At 34.7% G+C, this 22105-nt stretch overlaps 1 protein-coding gene across 4 annotated transcripts in view; it reads right to left on the bottom strand.

The window, feature by feature from the left end:
* LOC142225430 (uncharacterized) overlaps positions 1–22105 on the bottom strand; it is an 86021-nt gene that overhangs the window by 29647 nt on the left and 34269 nt on the right. For all 4 annotated transcript variants that reach the window (XM_075295176.1, XM_075295178.1, XM_075295177.1 and 1 more), the window contains one exon: positions 8058–8109. In XM_075295176.1, coding sequence (XP_075151291.1) covers positions 8058–8109 — 52 coding nt within the window. The remainder of the gene's footprint in view (positions 1–8057; positions 8110–22105) is intronic.

Below are 22105 nucleotides of genomic sequence, written 5' to 3'. Positions count from 1 at the left end.
TTATTCTCGACACCACGTTCTTCTTTTGTTAAAGTTTTTGAATTCCTTCCAAAATTTCAAACTTTTATACCAGAAACAGTTTTTTGTTACAAAATTGTTATTTTTACAATAAAAAAATAATATAAAATAAAAAAGCTATGTCCATTTCGTTTATATCAAGCACTGTTCTTTTCTGACTGTAAATCTTTAATAACCCACATTTCGAAGTTTCATTATAAAAATTTTATATAGTATAAATACAAATGAATAAATTAAAAAAAAAATGATGTTCGGTCGGAGCAGGGATTGAACCCACGACCCTTTGCATGCAAGGCAGACATGCTAACCACTGCTCCACGTGGCTAACAAATGCATGTTTCTGTTAAATAATGTTATGTTTGCATGGGCTCGTGGGCGCTGCAAACTATGCTATATAAATGTAACTTATAACGATAATTGTCTACTGGTGACTATAACAGCTACGTAGCCCAGTGGATAGTGTGTTGGCTTACAAACTGTATGGTCCTCGGTTCGATTCTCCGTTCAGGCGAAAGGAAAAATTTATAAAATTGAATAATTTCTTCAACATTATTTGTATTACAGAAGAAGGTGCCAAGAACTAAAAAATTTCGTGAAAGTGAAAATTATGTTAGGGGATGAACACAATCTTCTTTGGGAAAAAATTCTTCCAAGCATATAACATTTTTGGGCTCAAAATGCTTTCAAACATATAATAAGTTCACATAAAACAAACATATCAATGTTTCGACAGTATCCAATAATATATGTGCTTCCTGCAAAATATGTTTGGAACATATGTTAGAAAAATGATTTTTTAAGGGTGAATGAGTTTGTATCTTATATAAATGAATATGTAAAAGAGCGGTTTGATTTGAATAATAATAAATTTGAAAAACTTTCAATTTTTAACTTAAATCCCAACATTTCTTTTAATGCGTTCGCAGAAATAACTCACGTGTTTGCAATACCTGGTTTTGACTTAGATATTATATGAATTCACCAATATGCTTAAAAAATTGTTAAAGGCATTACGAAGGAAAAATCTGTTGAGGATAAATGGAAAGATTTTTTAAATAGCGGAACTTTTCCCAATTTTTATAAAATTTGTAAATTCATTTTTTAGATTCCCCATTCAAATTCCGCTGCTGAGAGAATATTCGGCTTAATGTTAAATTTTTGGAGAAAAGGGCGCTATAAGCTTAATAAAAAACAATTTGGAGTATACGTGCAGCAATTTTTTTAAACTCAGGAAGGCATGAACAGTATAGCCATACATGTACAAACGAATGACAAATATTTATAAATTTATATTATTTTGAAGCTTTATTAATATTAATTATTTATTATTAATTAAATGTGGGTATTAAGTTCGAGTTTAGCCGATAAAATAACCATTTTTTCACAGTTACTTTTCTTTAATAATTCATTTTAAAGCAAACAAACCTTTTAAATTGTTGCATTGGACCATTCCCAACAAAATTTTAATATAATTTGTTTAAAAAAAGTTGTAATTTTATTCTACTTTTACATTTTTGTTTTTGGTTTTAGCAGCTAAACTCCATCTTAATACTCACCTCTATATATAACAATATGAAGGAAGAGTAAAAATCTTTTTTTATTCAAATAGAAGATCTCTTTTTATTATTTAATCATTTAATGTTTATTGTTGAATTGTTTATATTTTTATTGCTAAAATAAAAATGTACTGGTTTTTTTCTTGAATGTACTGGCTTTGCCAATTTGAAATCTGGCAAGCCTAGTCCATTCCAAGCAACAATCAACATACGACTGACGCCCAAAATGAAAATAGTGTGTACCGGCTCAATGTTTTTATAAAATTCTTTTCGCTTCAAAAAAGTTAAAAAATTAAATGGTCACGAAAGTAATGTACATGGTCTTTATGGACATGTAATGGTTCTAGACATGTCTATACGTAACCTATAAAAATATTTTTTTCGCTGCAAAAAGTCAAAAAATTGAATGGTCAGGTGAAGAAATTATTCAATTTTATAAACTTTTTAAATTTTACCTTTCGCCTGGACGGAGAACGAACCGAGGACCATACAGTTTGTAAGCCAACACACTAACCACTGGGATACGTAGCTGTTATGGTCATCAATAGACAGTTATCGTTATAAAGGGTGATACGGTCAAAATTTGGTCAATATAAACTTGAACACCCCTCATTTTGAAGGTGTGTGTGTAGAATGTTGCTGCTATTTTGATTTTGGAATTCACTCTTCAGTTGTCAAAATGCCGTCCAAGCAAGAAGAGCAGCGTATCAAAATTTTGCTCGCGCATCGGGAAAATCCGAGCTACTCGCACGCAAAGCTGGCAAAATCGCTAAAAGTTGTCAAATCAACCGTTACAAATGTAATTAAAGTGTTTGGGGAACGTTTGTCGACAGCCAGGAAGTCTGGATCGGGGGGAAATCGAAAACCGGAAGCCGCTGCGACGAGATGCCGCAAATAAGCTGGGTGTATCGTCTACAACCGTGCATCGAGCCAAAAAACGAGCCGGACTATCGACTTACAAGAAGGTAGTAACTCCAAATCGCGATGATAAACAAAATACGACGGCCAAAGCGCGACCCCAGAGGCTGTACACGACGATGCTGACGAAGTTTGACTGCGTGGTAATGGACGACGAAACCTACGTCAAAACCGACTACAAGCAGCTTCTGGGACAGGAGTTTTATACGGCAAAAGGAAGGGGAAAGGTAGCAGATATTTTCAAGCACATAAAACTGTCAAATTTCGCAAAGAAATATTTGGTTTGGCAAGCCATCTGTACCTTTGGCTTGAAAAGCAGCATTTTCATAGCTTCCGGGACTGTCAACCAAGAAATTTACGTGAAAGAGTGTTTGAATAAACGTCTGCTGCGTTTCCTGAAGAAACACGGTTGTTCCGTACTGTTTTGAAACTTGGTACATGGTGTTAGCATATGATCTCTAACAACCATGCACATCGATCCATAATTATATATAGCCCCCCTATAAACCGATCCCTAGATTCCATAATTATATATAGCCCCCAGATAAACCGATCACCGGATTTGACCTCAGGAGCCTCTTGGAAGACCAAAATTCAACTGATTCAGTTGAAATTTGAAATATATGGCCTCAAACATCCATGCGAAAATTGGTCGAAATCGGTCCATAATTATATATAGCCCCCATATAAACCAATCCCCAGATTTGATCTCCGGAGCCCCTTGGATGAGCAAAATTCATCCGATTCGTTTGAAATTTGGTACGTGATGTTAGTATATGGTATCCAGCAACCATGCAGGAATTGGTTCATATCAGTCCATAATTATATATAGCCCCCATATAAACCGATCCCCAGATTTAACCTCCGGTGCCTTTTGGAGAAGCAAAATTCATCCAATCTGATTGAAATTTGGTACTTAGTGTTAGTATATGGTCTCTAACAACCGTGCCAAAAGTGGTCCATATCAGTCCATAATCATATATAGCCTCCATATAAACCGATCCCGAGATTTGGAGCCTTTTGGAGGAGCAAATTTCATCCGAGTCAGTTGAAATTTGGTACATTGTGCTAGTATATGGCCGTTAACAACCATGACTAACTAGGTCCATATCGGTCTATAGTTATTTATGGCCCTCAGATAAATCGATCCGCAATCACACAAAAATTGGTCCATATCAAGTTCATAATTGGATATAGTCCCCATATAAGCGACCCCCATATTTCAATTCTGGCTCTCTACGTAGCGTGCAAAAGTCCATATCGATTCGTAATTATTTGTAGACTTACCTATACATACCTTTTTTGTCTAATATATACTACGTATGGACTAACTCATAATTTAGAAAACGATGTTAAGAAGTGGAGGGTACATAAAATTCTGTCTGACTGAACTTACGGCCGTATATACTTGTTTTTAATTTACACATTTATATTTATACTATACAAAATTTTTATAATGAAACTTCGAAATGTGGGTTATTAAAGATTTACTGTCAGAAAAGTGAATAAAATATTATTTTTTATAGCAAAAATAACAATTTTGTAACAAAAAACTGTTTTTGGTACCTGCAAAAAATCATCGAAATCAATTCAGATTTATATATATATATATATATATATATATATATATATATATATATATATATATATATATATATATATATATATATATATATATATATATATATATATATATATATATATATATATATATATATATATATATATATATATATATATATATATATATATATATATATATATATATATATATATATATATATATATATATATATAAATTTTTTTCATCAAGACAACGCACCAGCGCACAAGAGTGTTTTAACAATGGCTAAAATCAACGAATTAAAGTACGAGTTACTTGACCGCCCACCTTATTCTCCTGATTTAGCTCCCACACTGAAAAAAATATTGTCGTGAGGTCAAAGATTTCATGTCTTTAAAATACGAATACAAATTTTGCTTAGCATAGAAGACGCATATCTCTAAAATAAAGTTATTTTCCTTGTCCAAAAGTCGATAAACTTTTCAATGAAGTCGTATTGTCCTTATAATTAAGTGATTTGACTTAAAAATGGGCATCTTAACATGAAAGAAAAAATTTATAGGTCAAGGTCAACTTGACTTTAATAATTCAGAAAAATTCTTTAAATTTAATGAAATTGTCTTTAAATTTGTTGTCTTTTTGCATCTTGACTACAAAGCAAAAAATCGTTCAAATATAGAACATGTTTTCAAAACTTTATTTTAAAGAAGTTTTTTACTTCAAACATAGCATAATTTCTACTGGAAGTCGAGTCCTAATTTGGAAAATAAAGTTGCCGTTAACTCGTTTTTAAAGGACTTTGATAGCATATGAAGAAAAAAAGCTGAGAAAGCGAAAAATTAAAATTTGCTTCCTAGAAGCAAGTACACAGAACCTAAATTTAAAAGAGAATTGTGTCTTAAAAGTATCCTTACTTGTATTCTCCGCTTCTTTGGCTCGGAATCAATACCAAATTTTTTAAAGTAAAGACAAAATCTTTGGAACCGAGTATGCTTTTTTTTCGGTGCAGTGACTTTTAATTGTTCCCAGTGACTGTAATTGATGGATTTGCTAGAAAAGCGTTGGATTAAGTGTATTGAAGTTTCAGGAGATTATATTGAAAAATAAAAATATTTTTGAAGAACTAACTATTCTCTTTCATTGATAGGCTAAGAAGTGTCCGAACCGCCTTCGTACTTGTCGTATATGCGTTTGGTTCGATAAACGAAAAGTATGGGCCTAGCACGGTAAATGGTTTGATGTGCTCAGCAGCCAATCTCCCATCTTCTTCTCTCTATTATCTTTGATCACAAATATATATGCTTACTCGAAATTTGTAAATTTATATATGCTTACATTCACATATATTATTTTTATGAAACATTCATGCCCCAAACATAACATATTCTAACATATGTGTCCCAAACATTTAGTACTAGTTTAGGAACATTACATGTTTGCACTTAAATATATTGTGTTTAAAAATTGTGCTCGAAACACATTTTGTTTATATCGGAACATATGTCCGTTACGTTAATTGTCCAGAGCGTATTTTCTAAGACTGGTCCAAAAGAACTTCGCTCTTAAAAATAAATGTTTATGGAATAATTTCAATTTTGTTGCTGGGAAACTAACTCGTACGAAAATTGAACTAAATTGTACTCCACATTTTGAAATTTCCACAAAGCGTTGTTAAAACCAGGAAAATTTGATATTTAGTTTTGGCTTGAAATAGACACATTTTATGTATTTTATGTATTTTTTAATCAATATTTCGATACATCACCTAACTCGCGCGAAAAATTGAACTAAATTGTACTCCACAACTTTCAAATTTGGAAACCGTGATTAAAAACATTAAAAATTAATGCTTTTTGTTGTACTTTTAAACTGCAGTTCACTAAATGACACCCTCTCATAGAAGAAAAAATAAACTAAAAGTAAAGAAGAAAATCATTGGCGCCACATCATGACCATTTTAACCATACAGTAATAGTTCATTCTTTGTATTTTTGGGAATCGTACGAAAATTTTCTGTTGCTTTAGTTCATACTGAACTTTATTATAAAATGTTGGAAACATGCTTAAAAAAAGAAAGATTTCATGAAGTTGGGGAACATAAAAAATAATAAATAAAATATAAATAAAATATTATAATACAATTTAACCCAATAAATGATATTTTTGCAATAAAAATAAGTTAAATTTAGCGTTATTTTAACTGCGGATTTTTTTTTCTGTGCAGGGAAATTAGTTATTTTACTGAATTGATGTTGACTAGTAACAAGGCATTGTGTGATCGTTCACCAATTAGGTGAATTAGAGTCATAACCTGAGATGGTCTGTCGTAAAGTGTAAGGTATTTGACAAACATTTTCGACGTGTTTTACTATACTACAAAAACGTCGCAAACCTTCGTAAAATACTTGGTTTTTGATAATATAAGAATTTGTCTGTAACCGTTTTAGAACCGTTTATATTATACTTTCAAAATTTTTTCAAATTTCAAAATTTTGTATTCGTTTTTCTTCATAACAAAATAGTAAGCAAATGCTAAGATTCGAAAAATCGTAGTTTTTGAAAATATGCGAATTTGTAGGTTAGGTATAAGGGCACCCCGATATTTTAGGCTCACTTAGACTATTCAGTCCATTGTGATACCATAGAGGTGAACTTCTCTCTTATCTCCGAGTGCTGCCACAATGACAAGGAACTTCTTTTATAGCTGAGTCCAAACGACGTTCCACATTCCAGTGAAACCACTTAGAGAAGCTTTAAAACACTTCGAAATGTCACCAGCATTACTGAGATGGGATAATCCACCGCTGAAAAACTTCTTGCTCTTTGGTCGAAGCTGGGTTCGAAACCACGATCTTGTGTACGCAAGGCGGGCTGCCAACCATTGCACCATGATGGCTTCCGCGAATTTGTAAATTATATGTTTTTAAGAACAATTATGGCTTACATTTTTACCGTTTTTTCCAAATTATGATAATTCCTTTTGGTTAAAAATGTCAAAATATTAATTTAATAAAAAAATCTAAAATACTTCAATATGACGTTTTCATGTCTTAGCATATTAAAAATAGGACCCTGCAAGTATTTTTGGCATTTACTCAGTTTTTAACGTTTTAAACAGGTGTATGACGTTTTCGTTGACAACTTTTTGACAGTAGAAAATCCAACAAATTGCTACTCGGACCATCTCTGGTCGTAACAAATCGATATAAAAAATAAGATTAAGGGATTGTAAGATAATGCATAGTGGTGGTGGAAATGGTTCAAATTGAGACGAATAATTCGAGTATGTAATTTACATTAGAAATTAGCTGTAAGACCCATAATGAGTCATTTCCCCCCGCCAGATCTATATCGAAGGCTATGAAAATTATGTAGCTCTGCACCGCGAAGAACCATGTACACACAACATTTTTTTTTGATTCAATCACAAAATTAATTGATTCAATTAATTTTTAATTGAAATTTCTTCAATCACAAAAATGATAGTATCAATCACAGTTTTAATTGGGCATAAAAAAATACTTGATGGAAAAATTAGTTTCAAAATAAAAAAATGATGTCATTAGCAAATTTCAATTATTTTTTAATTGATTCTATTAAAAAATTAATTGATGTTGATTGCAAAACTAAATTAACGTAACTATTTTCAATTAAATTCCTAACAGACTTTGTGTTTTTAGTTTGATCAAAAAATTGATTGTTTGAAATAAACTTTTACCAGTTTGGTTAAAAAGTTAATTGTATTTTATTTGATTATTTTATTAATTTTTTAATTAAATATTCAAACATTTTCAATCATTGGCTCAATTAACTTAATGTTTCTTTCTTGATTAAAAAGTTAATTGTATCAATTAATTTATTAATTGAAGCAAAATGTATCTATACATTATTATAGACCTACAGATGTTCCCTATTATAATATTTAGTAGTGGAGGCCAAAAAAGTTTAACCATTATTTCGGTTCCCTTAATTAACAGTAAAGTGTTTGCGTTTTTACATACCTGACAAATAACTGCTCCTGGTTATTTACACGCCACGACACAACAGTAGCACCTGAAAAGAGAAAAATATTGCATTGGTATTGGATATTTAATGAAGGTACATGCACCCTGAAAAATATAGCAGAATTTCAATAACAATCTAAAATTATTTTAATTTTTTTATTTAATGAAGGTGCCTGTAATGAAAAATATAGCAGAATTTCAATAACAATCTAAAATTAATTATTTTAAGTTTTTTTTTTTGTAAAAAGTGAACTTATTGAATGATAATTTTGCAAACTTCGATTCGCAGTACTTCCGATTCTACAGCAATATGGTGTCTGTGACTAAGACAGGATTATCCTTGTAGCTTCTCAACACTTCGACAAGAGTATCTTGCCGCCTAATCTAGAGAAAATTAAGATCGGCCTGTAGTCTATCCACAATATGGCGTTTTGGATGGTTACTGCGATAACAACAATCCTGTAGTTACAAAGGAAGGATTATTTTGGCCTCATCAAGACAGTGATGCCAATTCCCGAATGCCAAAAAACACCAAAATTCTGAGTCGATCTATCGGTGTCCGTCCGTCCGTCTGTTGAAATCACGCAAACTCCCAGCTTAAAACTTGGTACAAGTAGTACAAGTAGTGGTACGGAATTGCAATGGACCAAATCATAACCCCCAGATTTGACTTCCGTAGCTCCTTGGAAGAGAAAATTTCATCCGATCCGGCTGAAATTTGGTTCGCGATCTTAGTATATGCCTTCTGACAAATTGGTCCATATCGGCCCATAATAATGGTACATGTCGGACTTTAGTTATAATAGAACCCCGAGTATGATTAAAATTTGTTTTTTTTTTTTTTTTTTAATAAATTTTTATTAAAAAAAAAACATCCATCACTTTTTTAACTGACTTGCGGTCATTTTCATGTAGCTCCGTTAGGCTTTAACTGTCAGTTAACAGAAAATAAATTGTCAATATCTTCTCTCCGGTTAACTGACACAAGTAAGGAAAGTCTAAAGTCGGGCGGGGCCGACTTTTTATACCCTGCACTACGTTGTAGATCCCCATTTTCGATAGCATATCCAATGTGTTGTGCGCTACACTGAAAAAAATATTTACGTGATATTAAATATTACGCAACCTAAATCTTAGGATTCGAAATTTACAAAATATTAAGGACAAATTTCTTTAAAATAATGAAATTTTGGTTAAAATAAAGTGTATAATCTTTTCTTCAAACATTTTTTTCATTTTCATACACCAATTTTGTAAATTTGCATCCCTTCGTTAAAGTCGCATGTCTTTGGACTAAGGCTAATTTTCCTTAAAGTAAAGAAACACATTTTGGATTTAAAGAAATTGTCCTTAACCCTGGACAGTCATCCTTCGTCAAAATGACGACGCATAATTTCAATTTCGATCTAAAATGTATTTTAGTCGATTGGGAAATGGTAAATTTAAGCTATACTAATTAAACTATTTTATGAATTTTTGTTGTATACTAATTAAAAACATATTGAATAAGAAAATATTCTCAAATTTGGTTCTCATTTTGGCTCACAATGCAAATTATAGCGTCTTGAAATATGCCGTAGTCAAAATGACGAGGGATGACGTTAGTGTACAAAAAATAAGGATGACTTTCCAGGGTTAAATTAACTGAAATATTGAAACTTTAGATTTAAGATAAAAACGCTTCAAATATAGGCTATGACTTATTTTGAGGATTTAGCGTCTTTGGTTTAAAGTTTGTTTGGAATTAAGAAAACATTTTTTACTTTGAAGTATCCGTTATAATTTGGATTTTTAAACTGGCATTTGTTTGTACGTGAGTACCTTTATTAATAAACCGCGAAAAGAGAATGAAAATTTGATAAAAAAGATCTGTATCCTAATTTTAATATTATTGGTCCTAGATGTAAAGCCAGATAGGTCACTAAAATAATTCTTTATTTTAAAGAAGCTGCATCTTTGGCTCGGAATCAATACCAAAATCCAAAAAGGGAAGGTCAAAATCTTTGGATCCAGTAAACTTTTTATGTTCCCATATACATATATTTAAATCTGACTAGATCTGGACAAAACTTGCCGGAGTTCTACAAAATTTATAGACTTTAAATTTAAGTCGGCTAATGCCCTAGGGTGGAACTCAATGTTAGTAAAAAAACAAGTAAGGAAAGGCTAAAGTCGGGCGGGGCCGACTATATTATACCCTGCACCACTTTGTAGATCTAAATTTTCGATACCATATCACATCCGTCAAATGTGTTGTGGGCTATATATAAATACATACATCTAAATATCACTCGATTTGGACAGAATTTGATAGACTTTTACAAAATCTATAGACTCAAAATTTAAGTTGGCTAATGCACTAGGGTGGAACACAATTTTAGTAAAAAAATATGGGAAACATTTAAATCTGAAGCAATTTTAAGGAAACTTCGCAAAAGTTTATTTATGATTTATCGCTTGATATATATGTATTAAAAGTTTAAGAAAAATAGAGTCATTTTTACAACTTTTCGACTAAGAGGTGGCGATTTAACAAGGAAAATGTTGGTATTTTGACAATTTTTGTCGAAATCAGAAAAACATATATATGGGAGCTATATCTAAATCTGAACCGATTTCAACCAAATTTGGCACGCATAGCTAGAATGCTAATTCTACTCCCTGTGCAAAATTTCATCTAAATCGGAGTTAAAAATTGGCCTCTGTGGTCATATGAGTGTAAATCGGGAAAGCTAGATATGGGAGCTATATCTAAATCTGAACTGATTTCAAATTTGGTACAATTACCGATGCTATAAAACGTACTCCTTGTGCAAAATTTGAAGCAAGTCAGGGCAAAACTTTGGCTTTTGAGGCCATATAAGTCCAAATCGGACGAAAGATATATATGGGAGCTATATCTAAATCTGAACCGATTTCAATCAAATTTGGCACACGTGACTATGCTACCAATTGTACTCCTTGTGTAAAATTGCAAGCTAATCGGGATAAAACTCTGGCTTCTGGGTCCATATAAGTGCATATCGGGCGAAAGATATATATGGGAGCTATATCTAAATCTGAATCGATTTCAACCAAATTTGGCACGCATAGCTATAATGCTAAATCTACTCCCTGTGCAAAATTTCAACCAAATTGGACCAAAACTCTGGCTTTTAGGACCATATTAGTCCAAATCGGGCGAAAGATATATATATGGGAGCTACATCTAAATCTGAACCGATTTCAATCAAATTTTGCACACTTGACTATACTACTAATTTTACTCCTAGTGCAAAATTTCAACCAAATTCGGCCACAAATCAGGCTTCTGGGGCCATATAAGTCCATATCGGGCGAAAGATATATATGGGAGCTATATCTAAATCTGAACCGATTTCAATCAAATTTTGCACATACGACTATACGACTAAGTGTTATGTTTGTACAAAATTTCAAGCAAATATATATGGGAGCTATATCTAAATCTGAACCGATTTCTTCCAAAATCAATAGGGTTCTATTCTGTCCCAAATTAGGAACATGTGCCAAATTTGAAGGCGATTGGACTTAAATTGCGAACTAGACTTTGATCACAAAAATGTGTTCACAGACAGACGGACGGACGGACAGACGGACATTATTATATCGACTCAGGGACCCACCCTGAGCATTATTGCCGAAGACACCATGTGTCTATCTCGTCTCCTTCTGAGTGTTACAAACATATGCACTAACTTATAATACCCTGTTCCACAGTGTTGCGCAGGGTATAATTATGGGAAAAGGAAGGAAGGAAAATGTGGGTATTGACCTCTGTGGTTATATGAACCGATTTCAACCAACATTGACATGTATATTCAGAACCTTAATTGTACTCCCTGTGCAAAGTTTCAAGTAAATCGGGATAAAACTTTGGTCTCTGTGGTTATATGAGTCTAAATCGGGCGAAAGATATATCTAAATCTGCACCGATTCAAATTTAGCAAGTATAGTTAGAATGTTAATTCTACTTCCTGTGCAAAACTTCACGTAAATCAGAGTACAACTTTGGCATCTGTGGTCATATTAGTGCAAATCGGGCGAAAGATATATATGGTAACTATATCTAAATCAGAACCGATTTCAATAAAATTTAGCACACTTGACTACACTGCTAATTGTAGTGCAAAATTTCAACCAAGTTGGGGTAAAACTCTGGCTTCTGGGGCCATATTAGTCCATATCGGGTGAAAGATATATATGGGAGCTATATCTAACTTTGAACCGATTTCAATCAAATTTGGCACACTTGACTACAGTACTACTTGTGCAAAATGTCAAGCAAATTAAGGTAAAACTCTGGCTTCTGGGCCCATATGAGTCCATATCGGTCGAAAAATATATGGGAACTTTAACTAAATCTGAAACGATTTCAATCAATTTTCGCACACTTGACTACACGACAGCGTTGCCAATTTAGCCATTTTCCCGCCAAATCTGGCTATTTTTTTTTTTTTGAAGTCGTTAGCGGAAAAAAATGCATTAAGCTTTTAGATTTTTTCTGGCTTTTTTTTCATGACGCTTTAACAATTTTTATTTTTTTATTTTCGACATATTTCTATTGAAATATGGTCAAAATGGCGTTTTTATCGAACACTTGCTGCCAGGTTCAGGTTTTCCACTTATTTCAAAGCTCAACATTAACAATGATTCCCGCCATTATATGGGGCATTTTTGACGAAAATACACCTTGTTGTCAAGGTTTTGACTCGTCTATGCTGTCCTCATTATGTTATTATAATGTTCTCAAGTTTTGGCGTTATTACTAAGTTAAAAAATTAGATATGAACTGCTATGTACATTGAAAACAATATTGTTGTGAGGCCAAAGATTTCATGACCTTAAAATACGAACTTGTGCAATTCTCTAATATAAAGTTTTTTCCTTTTCCAAAAGTCGACAAACTTGTCAGTCGTTTTGTCCTTATAGTTAAGTGATTAAACTTAAAACTGGGTAATCTTGACATGAAAGGTCAATAAGGTCAATTCTGAAAATTCTTAAAAATTAGTGAAATCGTCTTTAAAAAAGCAAAAAAGCGTTCAACACTAGATGTTTTTCGACACTTTATTTTAAAGACGTTTTTACTTGATACATAGAATAATTTCTACTTGAAGTCGAGTCTGAATTTGGAAATATAAGTTCTCTCAGCTCATGAAGAAAAAGCTGAAAAAAACGAATAAATTCAAATCTGAATCGGAATCAATATCAAAATTATTAGTGTAAAGACAAAATCTTTGGAACCGGTAATACTTTTTTTCGGTGTATGCAAGAAAACATTAAAGAAATAAAGTTTTGAATGTGGTATTACATAGAAAAAAGTGTCTTGTAAATTTAACGATCATTTTAACTTCCAAATAGTTCAAAAAATTTACTCTAATATAGCTCATTTTTCGTAACCTTAACGAAAATAACTTATTTAAAGGAAAACTTCTAAAATTTCAGTAAATTGTTTTTAGTTCACTAACTACGAAATGGGAAGTATTTTTCCTTAAATAAATTTCCAACACAGTAGTTAATACATCGTTGATTGTATTATAAAAACAAGTATATACGGCCGTAAGTTCGGCCAGGCCGAATCTTATGTACCCTCTACCATGGATTGCGTAGAAACTTCTACGAAAGAATGTCATTCACAATCGAATTACTTGGGTTGTGTTACCTTAAAACTTCTTAACATCGTTTTCTAAATTGTGAGTTAGTCCATACGTGGTATATATTAGACAAAAAAGGTATGTATAGGTAAGTCTACAAATAATTACGAATCGATATGGACTTCTGCACGGTACGTAGGGAGCCAGAATTGAAATATGGGGGCTATATAAAATTATGAACTTGATATGGACCAATTTTTGTGTGATTGCGGATCGATTTATCTGAGGGCTATATATAACTATAGACCGATATGGACCTAATTAGCCATGGTTGTTAACGGCCATATACTAGCACAATGTACCAAATTTCAACTGAGTCGGATGAAATTTGCTCCTCCAAGTGGCTCCAAAACCAAATCTCGGAATCGGTTTATATGGGGGCTATATATGATTATGGACTGATATGGACCACTTTTGGCATGGTTGTTAAATATCATATACTACCACCACGTACCAAATTTAAACCAGATCGGATGAATTTTGCTTCTCCAAAAGGCACCGAAGGTCAAATCTGGGGATCGGTTTATATGGGGGTTATATATAATTATGACTGATATGAACCAATTCGTGCATGGTTGTTGGATACCATATACTAACATCACGTACCAAATTCTAACAGAATCGGTTGAATTTTGCTCTTCCAAGGGGCTCCGGAGGCCAAATCTGGGGATCGGTTTATATGGGCGCTATATATAATTATGGACCGATTTCGACCAATTTTTGGATTGGTGTTTGAGGCCATATATTAACACCACGTACCAAATTTCAACTGAATCAGATGAATTTTGGTTTTCCAAGAGGCTCCGGAGACCTCTTCTGGTGATCGGATTATATGGGGGCTATATATAATTATGGACCGATGTGGACCAATTTTTGCATGGTCATTAGAGGCCATATACTAACACCATGTACCAAATTTCAGCCGGATCGGATTAAATTTGCTTCTCCTAGAGACTCCGCAAACCAAATCGGGGGATCGGTTTATATGAGGGCTATGTATAATTATTGACCGATGTGGACCAATTTTTGCACAGTTATTAGAGACCATATACTTACATCATGTACCATATTTCAGCCCGATCGGATGAAATTTGCTTCTCTTAGAGGATCCCTAAGCCAAATTTGGGGATCGGTTTATATGGGGCTATACGTAAAAGTGGACCGATATGGCCCATTTGCAACACCATCCGACCTACATCAATAACAACTACTTGTGCCAAGTTTCAAGTCGTTAGCTTGTTTCGTTCGGAAGTTAGCATGATTTCAACAAACGGACGGACATGCTCAGATCGACTCAGAATTACACCACGACCCAGAATATATATACTTTATGGGGTCTTAGAGCAATATTTCGATGTGTTACAAACGGAATGGCAAAGGTAATATACCCCATACTATGGTGGAGGGTATAATACAGGTGATATAAAAATCTTACTACGAAATGTGGACAATTTACTAGAAAAAAAATGTGTATGGAAAAAAAGTTTTGTAGTAAAAATGAACTTAACCACATTACAGATTCGTATGATGGCTTCCTACAGCTCCCCTTCCCTTCCCCTTTTTTTATAAGTTGGAGTATTTTTCCTCAAATTGACAATTTTGGATAAAGTAGAATAAAAAGTAGTTAATATAATCGTGGAAAATTAAGTGAGAAGAGAGCAATGAAATCATTGCATCGTATGAGGGTATATCTCGTTTTGTATATCTCGTATGATTGTTTGTATTTGTTATTGCGTCTTTTATGCTGTTGTTGGTTGTTTTGATTCTAAAAAAAAGTGTGGATTAGAGGTGTGTGCATGACTGAAATTTTACTCACACTCACGCACATTCACGAAGCAAAATGTTTACGTGTGGTAGCCAATTTCACTCACGCACATTCACGAAATGAAAACCAGTATAGAAATTTGAACTTAATTGTACGAAACATTTCTTATTTGTATTATTGAAAATTATACTGACAAACAGTTTCTTACAAACCACTTTTATAATATAGTTTTCCCATAAAATTTGTTAATTTTTCCGAATAACAGGAATATTTTGAATGAGTGTGAGTAACTTCATCCCTAAGCGTAGTAAAAATGAACTAAAATACGATGCAATGTATGAACCTATTTGTAAGAAAATCATGTACTTAACTAGACGAAAAAAATCTTTGGCGCCAAATCATGGTCAATCTTACTATAGGATAGTTCATTTCTCGTAAATAATAGTTCACTTTTTTTCGGTGTAGTTTTTTAAAATGAAAAAATTGTTTGCGTACTTTTCCAATAAAAGCTACGAGTATTCAGTATAAACTTGCAAGACAGTAAGAATGGGTTTCACTCTCTTGGATAAAATGAGCAAAAATGTACACGTTCACGAATTTATCATTAATTCAACGGTTTTAAACCAATTAAAACGAAACATATTGATATTTTCTAAAACATTTGGATTTGTTGATGATTAAAACCAGTTTATAATTGTGTGCTACCTTCTGCAAGTTTTTACTGGTTTACTCTTCTTTTTGGTGTAAAAGTAAAAATTTGTGATAGTAATAAAAATTTATCGAGTGCGCAAACGGAGTTAATATAACGTAGATACTGTTATAGTCTCACAGAAGTACAATTAAAATAAATACAATTAAATTAATATGCATTCTAAGTGAAATAAAACTAAGTTTCTTAAATATCAACATTTGACATTTTTATTTTTTTTTTGACAAATATAGCGGTTTTTAGTGAAACAATTCAGACAACGCTGCTACACGACCAAGTGTTATGTTTGTGCAAAATTTCAACCATATAAGGGTAAAACTCTGGCTTCTGGGTACATATAAGTGCATATTGGGCGAAAGATATATATGGGAACTATATCTAAATCTGAACCGATTTCTTCCAAAATCAATAGGGTTCTACTCTGACCCAAAACACATAATTGTGCCATATTTTAAGTCGATTTTACAAAAACCTAAACATTGATCACAAAAATGTGTTCACAGACAGACGGATGGACGGACAGACGGACATGGCTAGATCGACTCAGGGACCCGCTGTGAGCATTATTGCCAAAGACACCATGTGTCTATCTCGTCTCCTTCTGGGTGCACTAACTTATAATACCCTGTTCCACAGTGTGGCGCAGGGTATAAAAATTTCAGCAGTTAAGTTCTTAACTGACATAGGAAATATATAGTCCCCTTATTACCCCGAGTTTGATTAAAAGGTTAGTTGTATCAATTAATTTTTATACCCTAAACCACATAGTGGTCAGGGTATAATAACTTTGATCTGCCAAAAAATGTGCCTACCAGAAATATTGATTTTAGATCCCATAAAATATATACCGATCGACTCAGAATCACCTCCCGAGTCGATCTACCCTTTGGTGTCCGTCCGTCTGTCCATGTATTTGTTGTTCGCAGGATTCCGGTCGCAATTATTAACCGATTTTGATCAAATTTAGATATAGCTCCCATTTATAGGTTAGGTTAGGTTAAAGTGGCAGCCCGGTTAAGTTTCAGACTCACTTAGACTATTCAGTCCATTGTGATATCACATTTAACTAAAAATACCTATTACATATGGACACTTCTGGTTTTAACCGCTGAACCTTCTCTATTAATTCATTTTGTTGGACCAACCAGATTGTTCCAAAAACATTAACAGACTGCTTAAGTTAACGTTTTCCAGGTCCGCCAGTAATCTAAAGCTATATGCCCCTAAAATTCGCTTACGCCTTACACAAAATGCAGGACACTCACACAAGAGGTGTTTAATTGATTCCTTTTCCTCCGCATCATGACAGCTCATAAAGTAGTCAATATACTTCTCACAGCCGTTGTTGCAGCTGACTGTTTGGCCAAAATGGCAATAGATGCAGCATGTCATTAAGGGAATCTGTTCCTGTCTTACTGAATGCGCCTGAGATACACAAGCACGCTATACGCTGAACTTTATCTAAACATGTTGGTTGCTGAAGTGCCGGCCACAAGCCTACAACACCATATAGCATTATAGGTCTAACCACTGCCGTGTATATCCAATGCACAATTTTCGGTTTTAGTCCCTACTTTTTTCCTATTGCCTTTTTGTACGAGCTACCTTGGCTTTTCTCGCCCTTTCTTCAATATTAATCTTAAAGTTCAGCTTCGTATCCAAAATAACGCCAATGTATTTTGCACATTCACCAAAGGGAATTTCAATACCCCCAAAGGATATGGGCTTAACCGTGGAAGTTTTGCGATCTTTGCAGTACATGACTAATTCTGTCTTTGCAGGATTTACTCCAAGACCATTCTCTTTCGCCAATTTCTCGGTCATGTGGAGGGCTCTCTGTATAACATCTCTGATTGTGGATTGGAATTTTCCCCTGACTGCTAGAGCCACATCGTCTGCGATGCCACCATTTTATCCTTTCTTTTTCTAGGAAAATCAGATTACTCCGCCGGAGTAATTCCATCAGGTCATTTTATTCTAGATTCCGATACAATTACCTCGATAGACCGCTGGGCCTCTGTTACACCGCCTGAACATGGTTCAACCGTCTGATTTCCAGGAAAGTGTGTGTCCAAAAGTACCTCCGTCTCCTCACTGGACGTCCAATTGCCCTCCGATGTTTTAATGAAACCTGGGGCGGAGTTAGTGGATGCTAGTACCTTCCGTAGTCTGGAAGCCTCTGACGTATTCTCTCTCTGGCTGCTACAGTAATCATTCCAAGAGTTATGCTGAGCATTTCTCAGTTCTCGCTTGTATTCTCTCAGATTCTTCTTGTAAGCGTCCCAATCCTACGGAGCTCTTGTGGTCTTTGCTTTGTTAAAGAGCTTCCTGCAGGATTTCCTCATATTACTAAACTCCGTAGAACACCATGGCGGTCGATTCCCCCCCCCCCCCCCTGGCTTTCCTCTAGGGCATGTAGCTTTCAGTGAGATGTTGAAGGCCTTAGTAATCCGCTCCACTGCGTGTTCGATATATTGCAAAGTGCTCATATTTGTCTCTGGTATTTCCGGTATCCTCATATTGAACGACTCCCTACACCTATTCCAATCAGCTTTCCTAACATTTGGCGGAAATATGGTCCTTGAAGTACGAACAGCCAATGTGACGTCCAAAACCTGTTGCCTATTTTTGGTGACGAAGGTTGGTGCATCTCCCTTATTGCAAACTACCAGATTAGTATGTAAAATATATTCTATTAGCGGGGAGAGTCGCTAATAGAATTTATTTTGCATTAGTATCAATACTTCCAAATACTATGATGTGCATTTGCATCGCATCCCATAATGAGTTTTGTCTTTGTTTTCAGTGACTCCTCAACTAAGGTCTTAACGGAACATGGAGGCATCTCCCTATCATGTCCCATATAAACTGAAGATACCCAATATTTGCATTTGGTATCTCTAGACTGGCTGAATGAAGGAAGCGGAAACAAGTTTAGTTCGTTTTTAGCAATTATACATGCTCGATTTATATTTTTACCGGTAGTATGCAATAGTTTGAAATCCGTAGTGCTTAATTCACAGATCTTACTCTTATATATGTATGGATCTTGAATAAGAACTATATCTATGTCTCCTTTCATCAGGAGAAGCGGCCTTACAATGGTGAAGATTTATCTGGAGGAACCGTAGAGCCACCAACATTGTCAACCACCGTCACATCAGCCGCCTCAATTGAGTCATCAAGAGCTTCCTCTTCACAAACCTCGGTGACTCTCGCTCATCAATGTCTGCAGTTTTTATGTCTCCTTCGGCTTCGCAAGGAGATTTTTTCACTTCTTGCTCTACCGGAGTCTTGTCCGTTTCGGAATCCTTTGGCTGATGGGTTACATTCCTTTAGTCTGTTTAGAATAGACTCAGGATCAGAAGGGATTGCAGGTATCAGGCCTGCACAAGCCTATTCGAAGTAATCGATGTTCTAGTGAAGGCAATATACTCCACGAATACTTCGATTAATAAATAAAACAAAACCACTGTAAAGCGATTACAGTGTCAAGCATTGCAGAGCCATCACATTCAAAAGGCATCGTTATACAGTTCTTTTCAATATTTTGGTTTTGAAGTAATCGTCACGATACGAGTAAATCAAAACATTTTTAGTGAAGATAGAATACTTTGCTTTAGCAACGACGAAACTTCGTATGAGACACGAAGTAACTATCAAACAAAAGACAAACACAATCGTCGATCAGTTGATTGGCAGAAGTCAATGAATGCAGGCTGTGAGCGGGTATGTGCTTTTTATTATATGTGCCAACAATAAACATAAAAGGAATGGTGTGTATGTGTGTGTAGCATACTCTTATGGTTGAGAAAACGAAATAACTTCATCTACTCAGAAATGGAAATTATAAAACGAATGGATTTGGAATTCCGATTACATTCGAATACTTCAAAACATTGTTTGGTGCTTGCTTTACTGGGTTCTATTTGTTTTGGTTCACAATGTGCATGGTTTATATTACACTCGTTTGAGAAATGGACAATGAAGTTACTATTCGAATTGTAAGGCGTGTGCTTGAAGTATTCGCTTGTGTATTCGTTGCAGAGGTTTGGTATTCATGCATGTGATCTAGGTTTAGCCGGTATGTCTTTTTTATCGACTAATTCCAAATCGGCTCCTTCCCAAACTTCACCAATTAGCATCAAAGCAACTTTAAAGTAATCCATAGACCTCTGGTCCGCAAATGCTATTAACTTATATCGTCCTTAATACCACCCAGCATCTTGCCGTCGAGGACTTGGTCCGGGAAACTTTTTTCGCACCTCTGAGTAGACTCCAGACATCGAGTTCTCAATTTCTCCCCATTTTTGCTTTAGAACCATGCCGTCCAATGCTCCTTTATTAATGATAGCCATCACAAGGCTGTCTTTGGCAACTGAGACAAACGATCTTTGATACCGTTTAGAAGATGGCAGCTCATCCGGTGATCGTTCCCTTTTTCCAGCTTCAAGAATTCCTTGAGCCCAAACGATCTTTGATACCGTTTAGAAGATGGCAGCTCATCCGGTGATCGTTCCCTTTTTCCAGCTTCAAGAATTCCTTGAGCCCATTTGAAGGAATCGCTTCGCTTAGCCGACAACGTACTTGGGTCGACTGATCCTAATTTCTTTAGGATAAATAAAGCATTTCTGCGTTCCTTCTCCTTGAATCTCTTTCGTGAGGGATTACCTCCTTTTGATGTCGTTACCTTAGAAAAGGTTCGACTTGCCAGTGTCGCCGGCTGTCGACCCGTCTATATGTCGTCTAATTGGGCCTGACTCCTGGTGACTGCACAAGTTTATAATTTCAGTCGATACCCGTCCACTGGGTCCTGAAGTTACCAACCCAGTGACTCTGAATTTCACTAATTTTACACCACACGTGAAATTCGTAATAAGTACTTATAACGATTAAATAATCCGCTATTAAAAACACGTCCGTCCAGTTCGACGGTTCTGTAACCCATATGTAAGTATCGCCCGATTTCGATAAATGGGGTCAGATTGCTCTTATTTACTAATCGATAAGCGTTAAGTTTTGGCGTGTTTAATAACCCGATAATAAAAACACAGTTCTTTTCAAATAACGACAAGGTTTCACTTAGCACTACTTAACAACTCGAGCTCATGATTACAACTGACTTAACAGCTCCCTTTGTTAAATAGTGCTGTATAACGGTGTCGAGCATTCTCGCTAGTCTGGCCTACAATCAACTAGAACAATTTAGATGTCGCACACATTTATCTAACAGATATCGCACATATTCAACTGGTTATCTTCATAGTCTTGCTTACTAGACTATTCTACTAGTACCTGGCAGATGTCGCACTTGCACTAACAACACAAAAGATGTTTAGGAAAGTACTAGAAAATAAAGAGATGATTTTGACAAGTGATGACGTAATCTAATCGTTACAATTTGAAATTTTAAATTAACGGAAACTAATTTAAATAAACTTAAATCTGCCTCCCGCTTAAGCCTGTTTGTTCCGAAAAGGCATAGAATCCGTTCCGTAAGGAGTCAAACGTTCCAGGTGAAGAACTTTCATCTTTGACCTTGGGCTGTCATCCTTCTGAATGCGATATACCACATCATTGATTTTCTTGATGACTTTATATGCGCCCTCCCACTGTGTTTGAAGTTTATGGCACAATCCTTTCTTTCGTTGCGGGTTGAACAATAGAACCAATTGTTCTTCTTAAAAGCCTTCAGTATTCGCCGCACGATCGTATCTCGTCTTCATCCAAAAACTTTGGTAAATGCTAATCCCAGTCTCGTTGGCCGTTGTCCACCACCTTTCGAAAATGTTCTTCCAGAGTGCGATTAAACCTTTCTACCATGCCATCAGACTGTGGATGCAATGGCGTAGTCCTTGTTTTCTTGATACCAAGGGAATCCCACATCTCTTTGAGTATG

This window comes from Haematobia irritans, chromosome 2 (assembly GCF_050003625.1).
Source record: "Haematobia irritans isolate KBUSLIRL chromosome 2, ASM5000362v1, whole genome shotgun sequence".
Taxonomy (NCBI): Eukaryota; Metazoa; Arthropoda; class Insecta; order Diptera; family Muscidae; genus Haematobia; species Haematobia irritans.
The sequence above is the reverse complement of the archived record's forward strand: the minus strand, read 5'-3'. Positions and strand labels throughout refer to the sequence as shown.